Source organism: Amaranthus tricolor, chromosome 8 (genome assembly GCF_026212465.1).
Source record: "Amaranthus tricolor cultivar Red isolate AtriRed21 chromosome 8, ASM2621246v1, whole genome shotgun sequence".
Classification (NCBI taxonomy): domain Eukaryota; kingdom Viridiplantae; phylum Streptophyta; class Magnoliopsida; order Caryophyllales; family Amaranthaceae; genus Amaranthus; species Amaranthus tricolor.
In genome coordinates, this window is record NC_080054.1 from 28135452 (window position 1) to 28155040 (window position 19589).

Sequence of the window (19589 nt, forward strand, 5' to 3'; positions counted from 1 at the left end):
AACTAAGCTCGTTTACGCCAAACTATAAATTCTTCATTCATGTAAAGCAAGAGATACAAACACATTAAGATGTGATTGAGTATGCATATAATTATCTTTTTGAGCAAAATTAAAGTATTGTAGAGACTAAAATTAAAGTAAAATTATCTTGAAAATGAATCTTGAATCTTTCAACAACTATAATCTGACTTTTCGAGTCTACTTACACCTATGTAACAAATATGATTTTAAACACTTTTTCACCTAAAAGTCTGGTTTTGCCATCAATGTTATAGATAGTACATAAGAGTACTATTTCTAATCTAGTTGAGTGTTAACTTGTAACTAACTCTAAAGAAACATTAATTTTAAAAACAAAACCTTTCTATCTTAATTGGAAAGTTTGTATAAGAATAGGATTATGACAAACATGATATACCCCACAAATCATGTGCAATGGCATCACTTGCTATGGCAGGCTGAAACAATTGTACAAAGCAAGAAAGCAAAGTAATTAAAATTGATTGTCCTCAAGACTGGCTATACAAGGCATTGATTTTTCTTGTGTTTGGGTCCAACCAAACAGATTTTTGACAAGAAATGCAATATTCATCACTAGCCAATTGTTACAAGTAGCTTTGCCCCCTATCATTTTCTTACACCATGTGCCTCTAAACTCAACCAGATAAATTTGTACTCCTACAACTACCCAAACAAAAATTAATTGAACAAAATCATAACTTTTATTTGACTCTTCCATTATTTATTAAAGATCATATATAGTGACATTCTTGTTATTGATTAGGATAATTAACATGAATTTATCGTAAATGAGGTTTTGTTTGCTTATTTGGTGAAACTACCCATCACATTGATTATATAAAACTAATAAAAATTGTCATATAATTGAGATGGTATGAATCATTTGATACCTTAGAATAGGTTTATTGATCTTAATTAGAAGTAAGTGACATAAGATTATGTTTGATGAATCATTATTGGGTTTTTAGATTAATTGGAGTATTAATTGTTTTTGTTAATTATTAATAAGCTAGCGGGATAAATAGGCTATTTATTAGTGATAAGGATACGACTCCTATTACGGTTAATCAAAATAGCTAGCTCGTGCATCAGGACTTCTTATACTGCTTTCTTTCTGTCTCTTGTCTTTCCTTTTCTTGTTTCTTGGGTTTAATTGCCACATAAGCAAGTTTGATATAAGCTTCTTATGCTTTCCTTATATATATATATATATATATATATATATATATATATATATATATATATATATATATATATATATATTACTTTTCATTGTTGTAAATATATATTTTTTCAATCCATTAGATCAATACAATATTGTAGTATTTTCATATTCTATTTTCCATCTTGGTGTCTCCTGTATCACTCTAACCTATCAAAATTATCAATTAGTTAGAGGTTACATTATATTAGATATTTACCCGTGCTATGCATGGTATTCAAAAAATTTTGTTATAACATATGAATAATATGTTTTTAACCAATCTTGATAAATTACAAAAAAAAAAGGGGTTTAATTAAGTTATGAACGAGATTAAACACTAACGACACATGTATGTATACTACAATTTACTATATAATTAACAATACATATTTAAATTTAAATAACATATTGTAAAATTCTAATATTCCACCAAAAGTCATATATTTATCATTTAATTATTATACTAATAATTTTACAAAGATAATAAAAGTAAATAAACACAATGGTTGTATGTGTATATTAACTTAATGTAAAAATGACAACAAAATTCACCTGCACGAATGATAAAAAAATAATTTGTCTCATTTGATTTTTTGAAATTATTAACTAATTATTTTTTTAATATTTTATTCTTAATCTAGATGTTAAAATATAATCACGTGGGATATTGTTTGATTTGTCTCAATATAAAATTTATTAATAATTTTTATAATTTTTAATATGTGCAATTAAAAATATTTAAGATTGAATAAGTATATTGAATAGAGTGTAATCTTTACACGAAAAGGCAAACAAGACCTCTATGAATGACATATATAGTCAATAGCAGCATACTATACTATGATACAATCTCATTCAAGAGAGTTTTGAATATAAAATGAAAAGACTGATGTTTAATATTACCTTATAAGTACAAAGTATATGTATGAACATATTTCTCCAAAAAATAACTTATTTGTAAGACATCCTAACAATAGATATGACCATAAATAAGGATACTTTAAGGACAACTTCATCTTTGTCTTATGAGAGATCATACATCAAGAAGATTATTGACTAAATTAGCTACACATTAATCCAAAGAATAAGAATGTGTTTTATCTTATTTAATTTCATAAAATAAATTCCAATGTTTAAAAAAAATGCATTTTCATGATATTATTTTAGATGTATTTAATTGTATTCCAATTCCTACATCAAGAAAGTATTTAAGTGCATTCCAAAAAATTGTACTAATCTGCAAATTGATTAATCCCAATCAAACAATTGGTATATTGGAGTAAGAAGAATAATGAAAAAAAAAATACCACTTAAAAACAAACATATATAATAACCAAACCCATGATTTTTTTATTTTCATATAAAAAGGAAACCAGATTTAGTAAGCCAAGAGGCTTATTATTAAAATTGATAATGTTCTTTCTTCTTATCTTGAAACTTGATATTCCAAATATATAGTAGAGTTTCAATTTAATAGAGGTAATCAAAGGACTTGTTATTTAAATGTGAGAATAGCCTTCCAATGTTATTAAATTAAGGCAAAATTATAAAAAATTACCTAATCTATACCCCATTTTGTAAAAAACTACCTTATGTAAAAATTTTTGCAAAAAATTACCTTATATAATACAATTATTTGCAAAACAATACCTTATAACGGTTTGTGACCTTTGACCGTTAAGTATAACCGTTAACCCTCACGTGACAGTCACATGATTCCTGTGCAGCGGCTCAATGTTCTCCCCTCTTCTCACTTTGAGTTTTAGAATTCAACAACCAAAACCCAGTTACTGGTGCCCACCCACGACCGGATGACCCATACCACGTCACCATCAACCCCTCGCCGGCATCTCTGGCCAGTCGCCATTCTTCGCCTGCACACCCCTGGACTTTGTTGTTCGCCACTTCTGGCTGCTGCTGCCGTGAAGTCAAGGCCACCAGCTGTCGTTTAATCAGGATCTGGGCATCGATTAATTTGGTTTTAATCAAATGGACTTCGAATCTTCAATGTGTAATCTTCAATTTTAGTTGGAATTTGTTTCCGTTTCTGAGATGCATTTTCACTGAAAAAAATTGCATCTTAGATTTCTTTTGTACAAAAGGTAAACACTTGCTATTTAGCTCTATAACTGTTGCATTTTAGGCCTTTTTTTGATACTAATTCATCAGCACTATTCAACGCCGCCATAGCGTCATCTTCAAGGTTAGTTAATTGCTTCTTTTTTCGGTTTTGTAATATTAAAAATAAAAATTGCTATTGATTTTGCTTTTTTTTTTTGTTCTCTTGAAGTTTATTTACATGGTTTCTTTGTATTTGCTTGATTTGAGTCGATTTACTCTTGTCTTTGTATTTGCTTAAACGGTTTATCGATGGATATGGCAGAAAGAAAGGATTCTCGAATGAGGCTGAACTGAAATGAAGACGAAGTAAATCACGTGACTGTCACGTGAGGGTCAACGGTTATATTTAACGGTCAAAGGTCACAAATCGTTATAAGATAATGTTTTGCAAATAATTGTATTATATAAGGTAGTTTTTTGCAAAAATTTTTACATAAGGTAGTTTTTTACAAAATGGGGTATAGATTAGGTAGTTATTTATAATTTTGCCTATAATTAATTACAATAATACTTTTAAATTTTAAATAATAACTACATTTAATGAAAACCATATCTTATCAAGTCTAGGAAGTTGATCAAGAGTCACAACAGTCATCAAAATAATGAATTTCTATTATATGAAGATGAAAAGACTTTCATTTATAGATGAGACATAAAATAATTAATTAAATTTGAAAATTCAGCATTAATGACAATTTTACAATAAAATGAGCAAAACACGAAATGAGCGCAAAATTCAGCTTAATGACAATGACAATGAAATGAGCAAAACATGAAATGAGCGCCAAAAACACTCTTTGATAGTGTGATATGTGGACAAATTTTTCCTGTATTATAATGTATATGATAGGCAAACATGTTATAACTCAATGAAAAATCTAATAAAACTAGTTTTTTCATCTTGGCTTAAAAGTCTTTTACCAATTTTTTTTTATCAACCAACAAGCTAAAAGTCAAAAACCAAAAGTTAACAAAAAAAAAAAAAAGACATTTATCGAATATATGACCCCTTGTCATTCTAGATATAAATCTATAATATCATGTCAAGAAACCAACTCAACCAAAAATATAAGCTTATATAATTAAGACCCAAATATATAAAATATGTTATATACTCTAACAATAAACTCACTATAAACAAGTGATTTCAAAAATTAACGCTAATAACACTCAAAATACTAGCTATAGAATCGCATTTATCCTTACATTATCATTTATCAAAACACACAAAAATCAAAGACTTAAATATAATTCAAAATTTTCCTAGAGAGAATCTAAAAATATATTTGCAATTGTCGTCTATTTTTTTAGGACCCCATGCATTAATAGCAACCCATCAACCAACTTATCATTAGCTCGAAAACAAGGAAAAGTTTGCTTCAATGGCATCCAATGTTAACATCAAGTCTATTTTCCATAATTAATTTATTAGTTCATCCAATAAAAATTAGGAAAAATTATTATCAATAATTCCATATACTTCTCATCAAATGTGAATAATTCCTACTATTAATTCTTTCTAAATAATTTAATTTTCGTGTATTTTTTTATTGATAGCAACCCTTACAGCATTTTAACTAGCTACTATTAATACCCATTAGTCGTTTCACTCACTTCTTACTCCTTGTGCTTCTTCGTTGGACTATACCTACTCTTTTTTGGTGGTAAATACCTATAGTAGCTGGTTGAAATGTGCGAAGGGTGCAATCAACAAAAATAATATAAAGGTTGGATTATTTAGATTAATCAATAATAGAGATTATTTATGGACAATACATAGAATTATTCAGGACAATTTTTCCTAAAAATTACTACAATTTTATTTAAGTCTTATTTTCATCATAATTAATTTGAAAAATTCAATAAAAAATGATAATTTCCTTATATGTTCGTCTCATAAAAATTGTTATAATTATTTTTGCTATAATTCGTTATTTCTTAAATACTCATCTACATATTTTTTCAATTATATATGCATTTTCCCAACTACCTACAAAATATTTCATATTATTTGCCCCACTCATTAAAAAACTAAATTTACTCCTCTGTTTTATTGAATTATATCATTTATATTTTTATCATGCGATTTTTTATAACTTTTATAACTAATTAATATAATTGTAAATTGAATTGGATGAGAAGGAGTATATTACAATTTCATCAAATTGAAACGGCAATTGCTTGAAAAAAAAGCGCATCAAATCAATAGATATGAATATCTAAGAAAAAGATTACATAGTGTCAATGGCACATGCAAAATACGAGAATATTCCAAAAGAGAAAACAACTTGCTGCAGGTAACTGTTTGATCACATTCTCTCTTTGTTATAGCACGGTTAAATGGATGGAAGTATCTATCACACTATCACCTAAATTTGCTTCTTTTTTTTTTAAAAAAAAAAAAAAGTCACTAAGTAATGTTCCTTTGATTGCGGTGGTTTAATTATAGTCCCTCTAATTCTTTTCAATTATCCTATTTAGTTTTGACACATTATCTAATATACTAATTCAATTTTAAATATTTTTAATTATGCATAACTAAAAATTATAAAAATTTGATATTAATAAAATTTAAATTGAGACGAATCAAAAAAGATCCCACATGACTATATTTTGACATCTAGATTAAGAATAAAATACAAATTAAGAGTGATCAATAAATAGTGTCAAAAAAATAAATGGGACAACTGAAAAAAATTAGAGAGAGTATCATTATTTTAAAGTCTATTTGACTATATAGGTGACAAATGAAAATAATATTATTAATCTAAGATACAGATAGATATTTAATAATAAATAAAAAGAATATATTATATTGATAAAATTAAAATAAAGCTAAAATGTATGGATAATATTAAAAGAAATTATAGTGGATCATTATCTAAAAACAGAATTAATATGAAATGAGTGATACGGGCCAAAATAGCAAATGATGTTAATGAATGGAACGGAGAGCATATATTTATTCTTGTTATTTTCACTTTATTACATAATCCAATGCGTCATTTTAATAATTTATATTTTGAGTTATACATAACTAAAAATCATAAAATTTAATATTGTAAAATACGCAATCAGACAATTAAAAGAGGATTCTCTTAACTTTGTTTTTCTTAGACATTAGTCTCAGTATATAAATAATAAGGTCAAATAATGAACAATACAAAAAATATGTGTGTAGCAAGTATTTTTAAACAAAAGTATTGTTTCCGATCAATAATTAAAATGATTGATTAATGAACATTGGACACAAAGATTGTATACACTCAATATAATAAAAAGACATAATTTTAGAAAAATGACTGTACTTTCTCTACACACAAAAAATTGAAACGTTAGCAACATTAATGATAATCTAAAAGTAACTCATTTCTGAAAAATGCATATGTATGATAATCACTTAGTAAGTGTAAATGTTACTCTTATGCGCTAAGCATGACCAACAATGACAAAGCACATAGAATTAGATACAGGGATAAGACTAAAACAAGAAAGAACAATCTCAATATGCTCACTACTTGAGTGGAAAAAAATTAATATTTTATAAAAAAATAAAATAAATATATAGATGTGATGAAAATATAAGTTAATTATGTCAATAAAAATTAAAAAAATATAAATTATAGCCAAAATAATACATGGGACTATTTTTTTTATAAAACAAACTAAATAAAATAAAATAAAATAAATAAATAAGTGGGCTAAACAGCCTAAACTTATGGGATAAATTTAGTGCGTGGGACAATGAAAGTAGTTGTAAATTTCCAACTTTAAAACATATGGTCACGCTTAGTGAAAAGTGCAACAAAAAATTGAATGACAAACATCATAACTTGAAAATACGTGGATAAAAATTAATGAAAATATAGAAATATTATTTTAAAAAAAATGTTAGAAATTTAAAAGGACAAATATAAATAGAAATTAAGGTAATTTTATATTTAAGAAAGGTGGTAGAAATACTATCTAAAATAAAAATAATAAAATTTAATAATTTGAATTAAAAAGAATAATATGACAAATTTCGTGATATATAAGATTACTATACAATTTAAGCACTTTTTTATGCAATCTATTTGGCTTTGCCATGAATGCTTAAACACCACAAGAAAAGAAAGAAATTCAAGATAGATGGATATGACAAGGTAGCCATTACGACTTTGGATAGGGACACCTTCCACATGTGGGAGAGAGTAGATTGTAACTTCAGTCTTTTTTAATACTCCCTCCTATATATACCATTTGACTTTTCACATTTGTCGAGATAACATTTTAACTTTTAATATTTTAAATTATTTTTAATTAAAAATTATAAAAAGTTGATATTAATAATCCTTGTATTGAGACGAATCAAACAAGATCCCACATGACTATGTTTTAACTTATAGATTAAGAGTAAAATACAAATTAAGAGTGATAAGTGAATAGTGCCAAAAATCAAATGGGACATTTAGACTGAATAGGAGGTAGTAAGATTTTATGGATTACTTTTTTCTTCAATAATAGAAAGTTAGAAACACTAATAATTGATACAAGTATTAAGAAATAATAGAAACCATTAAATTATATAAGTGGAATTAAAAGTAAGAGAAAATATGTAAATAAAAATTAAAAAAAAAGTAATAAGAATACTATCTAAATAAAAACTATTATAAAGTTAAAAAGACGAATTAAAATAGAAAATATAACGACAGACATAGTATTTCATACAAGCTGAAGCTCCAACTGTATTTTTCTGGTTTATTCTCATAAATTTCTTTTGTTTATAAAGTAAAGATTACGCAGTGTATATTTTTATAAAAATATAGTTAAAAGGTCATTTTCTAATTTTAAAGAATAATAGACTAGACATAATATTAGAAGACAATTTTATGTCTTTTTGACATATAATTTTCAACCACAATTTTATTGAAATAGTGTGTAGTGATAATTTTATAATAGTGGTAACTTTTTCTTTTTTTTTTTTTGTTAAACCTGAAGATAGAATTAGCCCAAATTAAGCTCAGCCAAAGTCAAAAGGCAGTCAAAAAAAGGAGCCATACACACTTTTTAGCAATTATATGGCTATCGTATAACCACTTCTACGCAAAAAGCTACACATTAACAAATTGAATTATAAGTTCATAAGAAACACAGGCTTAGTAGCCGATTTTTAGCCTAAATTAGAAGGATAGAAGCTAATATTCAAATAAATACGAATATCCTCCATTTCATTTGACTTACTACATTTCATTTTTACGCATTTCAATGCGTTATTTTTTTATTTATTTGTTGAATTATACAAACTAAAAATTATAAAAAGTTAATATTATGAAAGTATGCGATTACACGATTCAAACAAGATCCCATTTGATTATATTTTTACTTACACATTAGTCGCAATATGAAAATAAGTTTAAACAATGAATAGTGCACATAATCGAATGTAGCGAGTATTTCAGAACAGACGATTTGAACTCAAACTACCTTCAAAAACTATACGTATAAGCGGAGCTAGCCATAATCTTGAAACACCATCAAGGTATCCACATGATTGGAAATATGGAATTATTTGTTTTGGGGACCCTTTATATCAATTGTGGAGGAAAGCGTCGCAACTTCAGTTTGCACGAGACTCCAACACTTTTTAGTACTTGAGTTGAAGCTATAAGTATGTCTATTCCCTCTCACATAATCAACATTTTGCTCCATCCTATTTGTTACCGTGTTAACAAATTATTGTCATTTTTACTTTATAAAATTTGCTTTAGTGTTTCTTTAAATTTAGTTGAGTTAGAGTTAAAGTAAAGTCATCGTTGCATGCTAGACATAAGTAAAGTTATATATGGTTTCAAATACTTGAATTTTAAGGGGTAGGAATTATGTTATTCATTAAGGTAAAGATAATTTAGTCAATAAAGAGTCAAATGAGGTCGAAGGATGTATAGGTCAACCTAAAAGTTCCTCTTCTTAAATAGAAGACCTCAAAATATACTCCTTTATATCGAGAGATGATTAATTAAAGGTTTTTATTTTTTTTTTCAAGGCAGCATAACAAAAATTCTTCTTTCACCACTATAGTTGCCTTAAAGAATAGTTTAGTGGTCTTGAAAAAATCACACCTTTATTTCAAGCTTAGTTACATCTACCTACTGAATAATCTACTAATTACTAATAAATATCAAAAAATAGTGAAATTCAACTCACCAATAACAAATACTACTATATTTAATTTGTCTATTAATAGTAAATTATTTACCAACTAAATTTTATCCCTTTATTTCAATGAATTTGCCCAAACATAAAAAAGTAAAATCTTTTATTCATTTCACATTCTTTGTCTTCTAACTAAATGTTCCATAGTATTTTAAAAATTAAGATTTTACTTTAACTAAACGATAATGATTGGTCTCTAATAGCTAAAGGGATTCTTTTTTATTATGGTAGACATAGAATATATGGTGTCTTAGGGAATATGAATTTAGTGTAGAAAAAGGTAACTAATCTTAATATTTTCTAATAACCGTGAAACTTAATTTGCATAATTGCCTGATGATGGACAATTATCTTTTGCACCATAAATTAGTCTGCCGACACAGATAACAAAGATAATTATAATCTGCCGTAAAATGCTTCCTCCCTTCTATTACTTTTACAAAAATATTACTATTAGTTTACCAGTGACAAATATTTCAAAACAGTAGTAATAAGTTTTAGTGTGTATAAATGTGACAAATATATATGAGTAATTACAATATCGAATTTAATCAAACAATAAAAAATGGTATAGGAAATAAAACATTAGGAATCAACAATACTGTACTATAAATTAATATAAAGAATCTAAATTTTAATAAATGATGAGATTTTGAATAGTCGTTATCTTATTTAAATGAGTTTTTTATAATTAATTAACAAATAACTATGTATGTATTAATTGTTAAAAAATCTAAATTTTGAATACTATAACTGCAAAAAAATCCAAAGTGCTAAATTTCTTTTTACCATTTATTGAAAATTATATTACATTACAAAATTATTACTGGATTTTCATGCATCAATTACAAAATTATTGCAAATCAAGCATTTCTTACTTAATGTATCAATTATTCATGGATTTTAATGTATCAATTACAAAATTAATGCTTATCAATCATAGAATTTTCTTATTTAATGTCATGTACCTACTCCAATCAAATTAATTCCAATCATAAAATTTTCTTATCACTCTTATTGCGACATTTTGTCAGTTTGATTCAGCTTTATTAGAATGTATGATTTTTGCAAACTAATATTACATTACAAAATTATTGCTAGACTTTAATGCATCAATTAAAAAATCATTGCAAATCAAGCAAAAATGTATCAATTATTCTTGGATTTTAATGTATGCATTACAAAATTATTGCAAATCAATTATAGAATTTTCTAATCTAATGTAAGATTACATGTTGTATTTAAATTGTTTAGTCAGCAACATGTTCCAATTAAATCAATCCAAATTTTAGAATCACTCTTATCGCGACATTTGTTATTTTGCTTTAGCTTTATTAGACTGTATGATATGATGTAAGATGATTTGTCATTTTGCTTCAGCTTTATTAAAATGTATAATTGCCCTAAAATCAACCAAAAAAAAAAAAAACTTAAACACATTATTAATAATTTGATAGAATCAGCTAGGAATATACCAAATTATTAATCAAAAAAAGAAATTAGTTACATTAACAATTATGATTACTCAGATAAATATTGATTTCTAGGGTCTCTAGTTAATCAAATGTAGCAAGTATAGTGGAATAAAGGAAGTATTAGTATAGGAATTTGTGCAATACCCAAAATTATTAATATAGAAGTATAATATGAATATAATATTTCTCAAAAAATAGATAGAGAATTTTACAAATATATTGCGCTTTTAATAAAAAAAATATAAATTTTAAATAGAGATTCAATTATAAGTATTGGGATACTTAACTTAATATATCCCCAAGTATTGCTTATTGACTCAAAATACTCCAAAAACAATTTGTTGAAAATAATGTGTGATAGTGTTTAATGTTAAGTATCCTGATACTTGGAAGTAAACAAAGTTAATAATAAAAAAAAATATTTTGAGTCAATGGGCAATAGTTGAGAGTGTTTTTTTTACAAATTTTCCTATTTAATATTCTTTCTGTTTTTTTTAAAGTTCTCAGTTTTCATTTTAAGGTGTTTTATTTATTGTTCCTATAAAGAATGTTAATATTTATATCACAAATTTTGGACAAAAATAACTTTGTTCGTCCTCATTTTAATATTAAGTGGGTCAGTATCCAAAAATAGAATTGGTGCAAATTAAGTGGGATATATCAAAATGGCAAATGCTGCAAATTCAATGGGACGAAGGGAGTAATGTTTTTGGTTTTACATATCTTCCACTAACTTCATTTTAACAATTTTATAGTCCTTATTGTCTCACAAGTTTCCTCTTAACTTTATAAAAAGCTTTTTTTTATTAGTTGTGCTTACCATATTTTTTTCCACTAATTAATTTTTTTTTAATAATTTTTATTGTTTTTGATCCTAATTTTTTCTCTATTAAATCGTTTATTCAACTCATATCATTATTTTTCTTAATTCTCGTGAATATTATTTATATGAACTTTATTAATGAAAGAGGAAGGGAGGAAGTGTATCTAAACAAAACTATTTTAAGAGTACATCATTTATTTAGAGAAACGGCTCAGGTCCTACGCTAAGTCCATTCAACAACCTTAAACATCGGAAATTAGCTCCTGTGATCACGCCAATGTAGTTGAACCAAATCCTAACAATATCTCATTTAAATCTTGAAAATAATATTTGGGGATCAAATCATTGTTTAAGATGTAGGCAGATAGCACTATCTAACAAAAATAAATAAATAAAATAGCTGATCAGCATAAATAAGAGACTCATGCATACAGCTGTGAGAATGGACATTGCTACTAATTAAAATTACATCTACTCTAACACCTACTCCCGTAAGACATCGTCTCTTTGCCTATTTACATTATACTTAATATTTACTTATCGTATCCTTAATGTCTATTTTCAATATTTTAAATATCTACTTACAATGTTTTAAAAAATATATAGATCGACCCAATTAAAGATGGTCTTTTAAAAAAACCGTCTCTCACAAGATTTGTGCTACACTAAATATCCATTTAGTGTATCAATTAGTGGTACAAGTATACTTGATTGAATGATTAGATGTAGGTTAAGGAAAAAGTCAGAACAATGTTAGAAATAAATAAAGGTAGGTTTAAATTAATCATAATAGTAAATAATAGAAAAGCGACATATATCGGATATATTGATACTGATGATGATGTGTACATAATAAGGAAAAAGTTTCGAATTTGATTCTTGTTGCCTCTTTCTCTAACTTTTTTTCCCTTTCTTTTCTCCTGATCTACCTTGTATATAAAATTTATGAAATATGAAAACAATATTTTGAATGAAATATATTAATTAATTATTTATTTATAAATAACTACTACAAGAAGTTCTTTTACTTGAACACTTATTTTACGCATTTATTATGACATTTAAACATATTTATTTATGGCTTGTCTCATCATGAGACGGATCTATATATTAGTCCATTTCTTTAAGACAAAAAGTATATATATTGGACCAACCCAATAAAATTGATCTCATCGTGAAACCGTCCCATTCAAGAATTAGTGATTTATTTATATCAATAATTTGACAAGACCATAGGGATATCATTGATTGGATATGAGGCAGGCCTAGCAAAATCCATATTATTTTTTAGGGAAATTTGCAAAGAAATACCTTTTAAAATCCCTTTTTTTGTAAATAAACACCTTTTATAATTTTTTTTTCCTGAAAAACACGTACAAACCATACCTATTCTCATCAAGAAGGGAATAAAGAGGATGCGCACAGTAAAGAAACCTCTCAGCTGATATATACGCCAGTAGGGATCGAACTCAAATCTTCTGCTCAACATAAAAATGTTTTATCCATCGAACCCCACATCAGCAAAGTTCTAAATCAAGCAATGTTTCAAAGTATAACAAAATTTTATAAATAAATACATATGATAATTTTTATATAATATTTCAAAAAATAAATGCAAAAGAATCAATGAGTCACATTTGAATCCAAAAAATTCATACCTATCCGTACACCACACTACACGTACGTCTGTTAATTGAGTTGATTTAGGGTGAAACCTTTTTGAGTCTAAACCCATCAGGATAACCCTTTTATATTGAAATAAATTGCCTCTCATTTTCTAATTTCAATTTTATTTTTTGAATGGTAAATTTAGTTCAGTTGATCCTCATTTATAATTATAATATTTCCATATTAATTTTATTGCCACATTAATTAGTGTTTTTTTCTTAAAGTTGCTGCAATGGATAAGGATCTATTTGTGATTGTTTACTAATTGACACGTACCATCTGAATGAAAACCTTGGTAGAAACTTCTTTTAATTGTTTTATTAACTTCACTACATTTCAATGTATCGACATAAATTCACATTTATTATTCCAATTTTGTTCAAAAACTTTATTTCACTAACTCATCTCATCTACATTTTTAATTTTTTTAAATTATTAGATAGTATAACTTTATTGAATTTTTTGATATATTTGTATAAATAAAATTTTAAAAAATTACAGTTTTATGTTTTAACTATCTCAAAGTATCATATATTTTCAATAAATAAATAACATAAAGATTTCATAAATAATTGAAAGAAATAAAAAAATATATATATAATTATACATTAAATGATGTGACATAAAAAGTAAAAAATCAATCAATATGAAAAATGTTGTAATTATAATTAGCAAGTAGTATAGTCAACTCAAAGGCATATAAACATCAGTCATAATAATAATGACATCATTATTGAGTTTTAAGAGAAATTTTTATTTTAAGAGAATGACAGATAAACAATTTTAAAAAGTAGTGACATCAACAGAATTTTGTTAGTAATAGTTATAGAAGATTATAAATATATTATAGAATTTTTTGGTTTAGTCGTCTATCAATAACCAACCACGTAAATCTAATCTTTGACACCCCCCTCAAAAAAAATGTTAATCCGAAACCCATTATATTCTAATAGTAATTAGTGAAATAAGGGAACATATTGATTCTGATTGAAAAACATTTTTATTATAAATCGGCTGTGAGAAAAGAAATATTCGGTGAAAATTAAATTTTAAATTTTATTAGAAAAAGTATATTTACTCCAACTAAGATATGAATTGATTTGTGATTGAAAACATGTATTATAACTATTGGAAATATAATGCAAATGCAAATAAAACAAACCGATTTGTATTTCTCTTGTGTGGATGGCAATGGAACTCCTTACTTTGTAAATCACCAAATGGACACCATGAAGATAAGGTTGCGACAATCAAAGAAGTCGCTCGGAAAAAGGCGTTCATGCACTTTCCTATTGTGATATTTCTTCCATAAAGGTGCTTGGGATGATAAATGAAATTCACATTAAGATAGAATCTACACAATAAAATCCTAGCTAGTACAAGGAAATTGCAATAGTAAATACAAGTGTTGTGAATTATGAACTTTGATGATATTAAGAGTTAATTATTCTCTCAATATTATCTCATGAAAAGTAGAACAAGAATAAGAGTATTCTTAAGAGAGAAAACATAAATGATATGAAATTGAGAATGAATATCCCTTGGCATGCAACCTCTTTTATAGAGCTATGCATCAAACAATACTTCCTTTTGAAACAAAAGTGTTTCACCAAGCAAAACTTATGAATTAAAGTAATGTTTCACCAAGCAAAGCTTATGAATCAAAGTAATGTTTCACCAAGCAAAGCTTATGAATGATTCATCAAATTTTTTGAGGCATTTAATTGGACTTATAATATATTTATTTTAGTCTCACTACTGTATTAAGTATGTAGTATATACAAATCTAGGTTTATATACTTTAAATATTCAACAATAATCGTCTATTATTATACTTATTTGATGATTTATTGGCAATAATAATAGGGATATAGAGCGTGATTTACTACCATTGGATCGTTGTCCTACTAAAATGAGTTATATATCCAGAGACAGAGGGACATTTCCCAAATATGAAAACATATTAATTATCACCAGGGGTACCAATAGAAGTGCCTACATAGCTACGTCCACGAATATTGAGACACAGCCACAATTATGTTGAATGCTTTACTTTAAGTCACAAATACTTGCATGATCTTGTTAAGATTGTTGGGTAGAGATGGCGAGTGAGGTCAATTGTGATTCAGGAATGGTGAATACATAGGTAAGTTTGTGTTAACACACAAGGTTAATCTAGTGTTGAATAATGAGCCGGTGTATATAAAATCTCAGTTGATAGAAACGAGGAGTAGAATCGTAAATGAACGAAGAATTTATTTTACTTTTGTGGGTGATTTTGTGGTCAATAGCTTAAAGACAAACACTAAATTTTTTAAGTAAAAAATTTTAAAAAAATTTATCTAGATTAATCCAACATTTTCATGATTTTTCTACAATAATTTTACTTATTAATTAATTATAAATAATTTCAAATTTAAAGGATAGTATCACCACTTGTGTGTCAGTGTGTATCTGTGACTAAAGCAAGAAGTCCCTACCATCCTCACTATTTCCCCCAAACACATTCTATTTATTCCCTTACCTCTCCCTCATTTCTCCCCAATTCCATCCTCTCTTTTGCTCTGCTTTCTTTTTCTAATTCTTCAAAATGTAATTCTTCTTCTCACTTGAGTAATAGCCCCTTTATAATTACAACTACAATAATGTGAAAAAAAAAGATAATTAACTTATTTTTGACTTGGGTTTTGTAGGAAAATGGAAGCTACTAAAATCTTGATAGTGGGTATTCTCACATTGTTCTCACTTGCTGATGCATATGGTAGAGGTGGTGGAGGTTGGAAAAATGCTCATGCCACATTTTATGGTGGTGGTGATGCTTCTGGCACAATGGGTAAGTTTCCCATTTTAGCCCAATAAATTCTTACTTGTTCTCAATTTTCATATTACTTATTATAACTTATGCAAGGCCCTCTTGTTTATTTTTTGGCCTAAGAGTAAAAGATAAAAATAACCTTTAAAAATTTATGTTGTATTGTTTATATTTTAACTATTTTATAAAAAATCTAATAACTCATGTTACATAGCAAAAAAGTATAAATTATATTTAAATTTAATTTAAGTTAATATCAGCCTTGTAACATTATCATTCCAATGAATCACACTAGAGACGAGGTCAACCTTGTATATGAAAAATAATTAAACCCTAAAAAATTTGAAGCTCTGGGTAATAGCCTGCTTTACACTCGCTGATCGAGGCCATGATGTTACGTATTTGTATTTAAATTGAGTATAAAGTAATGTTGATGTTTTAAATTGTTATATAATGTTTAGGAGGAGCTTGTGGATATCAGAATTTATACAGTCAAGGGTATGGCACAAATACAGCAGCACTAAGTACAGCATTGTTCAACAATGGGTTAGCATGTGGATCATGCTATGAAATTCGATGTGCAAGTGACCCAAAATGGTGTCTTCCAGGCACAATTGTGGTGACTGCTACTAATTTTTGCCCACCAAATAGTGATGGAGGGTGGTGCAATGCTCCTCGTCAACATTTTGATCTTTCTCAGCCTGTTTTCCAGCACATTGCTCAGTACAGAGCTGGTATTGTTCCTGTTTCTTACAGAAGGTAATAAATTTTACTCGTTTAGTTTACAATATTAAAATGTAGCCGCTCAAATGAATTTTAAATATGTTTTTTCTTTGTAATTTTTCGTTACCATTTAGTACGATAACTAGTTATAGATATATGAATGAATTCTGAAAAAAATAACTTCATTACATATTATTTTCATCATCATTGGCTGGGCCGCTTCTGATTCCAAGCAAAGTAAGCATTTGCCTAGCGTTTAGAGCTAAAAAGGAGCCTACTAACCAAAAGTTTTGTTAATGAATTAGAAACTTTAAAAAAATTATAATTTATGGTTAGTTTTTTATCAATTAAAAACTACATGACATATATATTTATAATAAAAAACCTATTAAAAACAAAAATCAACCCATCCATCATACAGAGTGTTTATTTCTTTCAATTTAACTAGAGCCTATTTTTTATAATTTTATTAGGAGCTATAAAATATTAGGAAGAACCCTGATGAGTATCAACTGCCAAAATGATCCTTACTTTACTTCAATCAATTGCATGTCATGCTTAATTAGTTTGTTTGTGTTATGACTTGTACTCCATTAACTAAAAGGTCTTTATTTTTGTAGAAATTTTTTGCAAAGTGGACTGGATTACTTTACACCTTTTATCACTTTTTAAAATGGTTTGTCTTTGATTTATTTTGGAATATTTTATTTGCATTTAAAAAATATATAAAACTGTCAACATAGTAAAGTATAGTATTGGAAGTTATACAGCCTTTGAAAAGTTATGATGAGATTTTCTCTTTTGGCTTGTATGAACATAAGAAAATATAAACATTGAAAAAGGAAGACAAAAGGGTAAATGGTCCAATATCCTTTTTGGTGTAAATGTAAATGTAAATGTAATGGTCCAACATTAACTAACTACAACCAAATTTAATTTTTGTACTTTTACAATTTCTAAAAGCAAAAAGAGGAAAACTTCCTATAACATTAATTTTTATTCAATTTTTATCTGAGTAAAAAATACTTTTTGGATTTCATTTGATATTCTAGTAAAAAATGTTCTATATAAGAAAAGAAAAACTAGTATAACAACTACTCTAAAGTAATATTAATTTCAGCTAATTTTGTATGAGACTGTTTCGCTATAAAATGAATTTTTATAATTAGTCAATTTTTTTAAATAATCACTTTAAAATTGTAAATGATCACTTTAAAATTATAACAAGTAATCACTGTAAATTATAAGTGATCACTTCAAGATTACAAGTAATCACTTTAATAGAATAAATACTAAATAAACATTGGACCAATCCAATAAATATGGTCTTACCATACAACCGTCTCATTTGAAAATTTATCTTTTAATATTTGGTTATTTGTGGTTTTAGGGTACCCTGCAGGAGAAGGGGAGGAATAAGGTTCACAATAAACGGGCATTCCTACTTCAACTTGGTTTTAATTACCAACGTTGCAGGTGCAGGAGATGTCCATGCAGCTGCAATCAAAGGGTCAAGAACAGGATGGCAATCTATGTCCAGAAATTGGGGGCAAAATTGGCAAAGTAACAGTTACCTTAACGGACAGTCCCTCTCTTTTAAGGTCACTACAAGTGATGGTCGTACTGTTACGTCCTACAATGTTGCTCCCGCTCACTGGTCTTTTGGCCAGACGTATTCTGGTGCCCAATTTCGCTAAAAAAAATGACCCTTTATTAGGTCCTGAGAATCATAATTATAATTATAAATACTGGGTTTTGGAAGTATAATAAATAATTAAAAATTAATTAATTAGTATTTAGTAGTAGAGTATATAGTTACAATATAGTTTAAGTAGGACTTGTTGACTTGCGTCATTATTTAATTGGCCAAGATTATTGAACTCTTTGATGGGGGTTAAAATGGGAAATGGGTATTATTTTATAAGGCCTCTTTCCAAAACTACCCCTATTTTTAAGGGTAACCTTTGAAAGTTTCTCGCTTATGGAATACTCTGAATTGTATTATAGGCCGAGGTGAATTTTACCACCCGCCATTAGTATTGTTATATTTTGCACTATTAGTTTATATGGTTTGGTATTCTTATTATAACTTTTAAATTTAAAATCTTGTGTATGTATGAGTAGTCACTATTAAGAGTTCTTAGCAGTATGCAATTATTGAACTCTCGAATGTAAAATTTTCCATATTCTTAAGCATTAATGAGAATTTCTATTATGAACTTGTCATGTTTCCTTGCTTCATTGTTCTTTTATTCCCAACCAACAATTGTGAAATGAGGCTTATTTTAAGGGATTACTTGTTATTATTGATTAATTAGTCGCTAGCAGGCTCATTTCTAACCATAGGCAACGTAAATATTTGCCAGTATTAGAAAGGGCCCTAATAGCTTATAGTTAATGAACACACTTAAAAATTTGCAATTTATGATTAGTTATTTTATCAATTATAAAGTATATAATACATCTACATTTATAATGATAATTACAATATATAGGATCCGTCTCTGTTATTTTTTCAAACACCCGTTTAAGTTCGGAACGACCGTT

General features: G+C 27.0%; 1 protein-coding gene across 1 annotated transcript; it reads left to right on the top strand.

Annotated features, from left to right (window-relative positions):
* The first annotated feature begins 15973 nt into the window (after positions 1-15973).
* Positions 15974-19261, top strand: LOC130820502 (expansin-A10-like). Its single transcript, XM_057685902.1, has 4 exons — positions 15974-16099; positions 16201-16340; positions 16781-17078; positions 18433-19261. Coding segments are annotated over exons 1-4 (747 nt in total). The 5' UTR covers positions 15974-16097; the 3' UTR covers positions 18740-19261.
* The last annotated feature ends 328 nt before the right edge of the window (positions 19262-19589 follow it).

Excerpts from the sequence above, each read along its gene's own strand:
- LOC130820502 (XM_057685902.1), top strand. Across the intron at positions 16,341-16,780 it reads TGATGCTTCTGGCACAATGG|GAGGAGCTTGTGGATATCAG; the intron begins GTAAGTTTCCCA and ends TATAATGTTTAG. Across the intron at positions 17,079-18,432 it reads GTTCCTGTTTCTTACAGAAG|GGTACCCTGCAGGAGAAGGG; the intron begins GTAATAAATTTT and ends TTGTGGTTTTAG.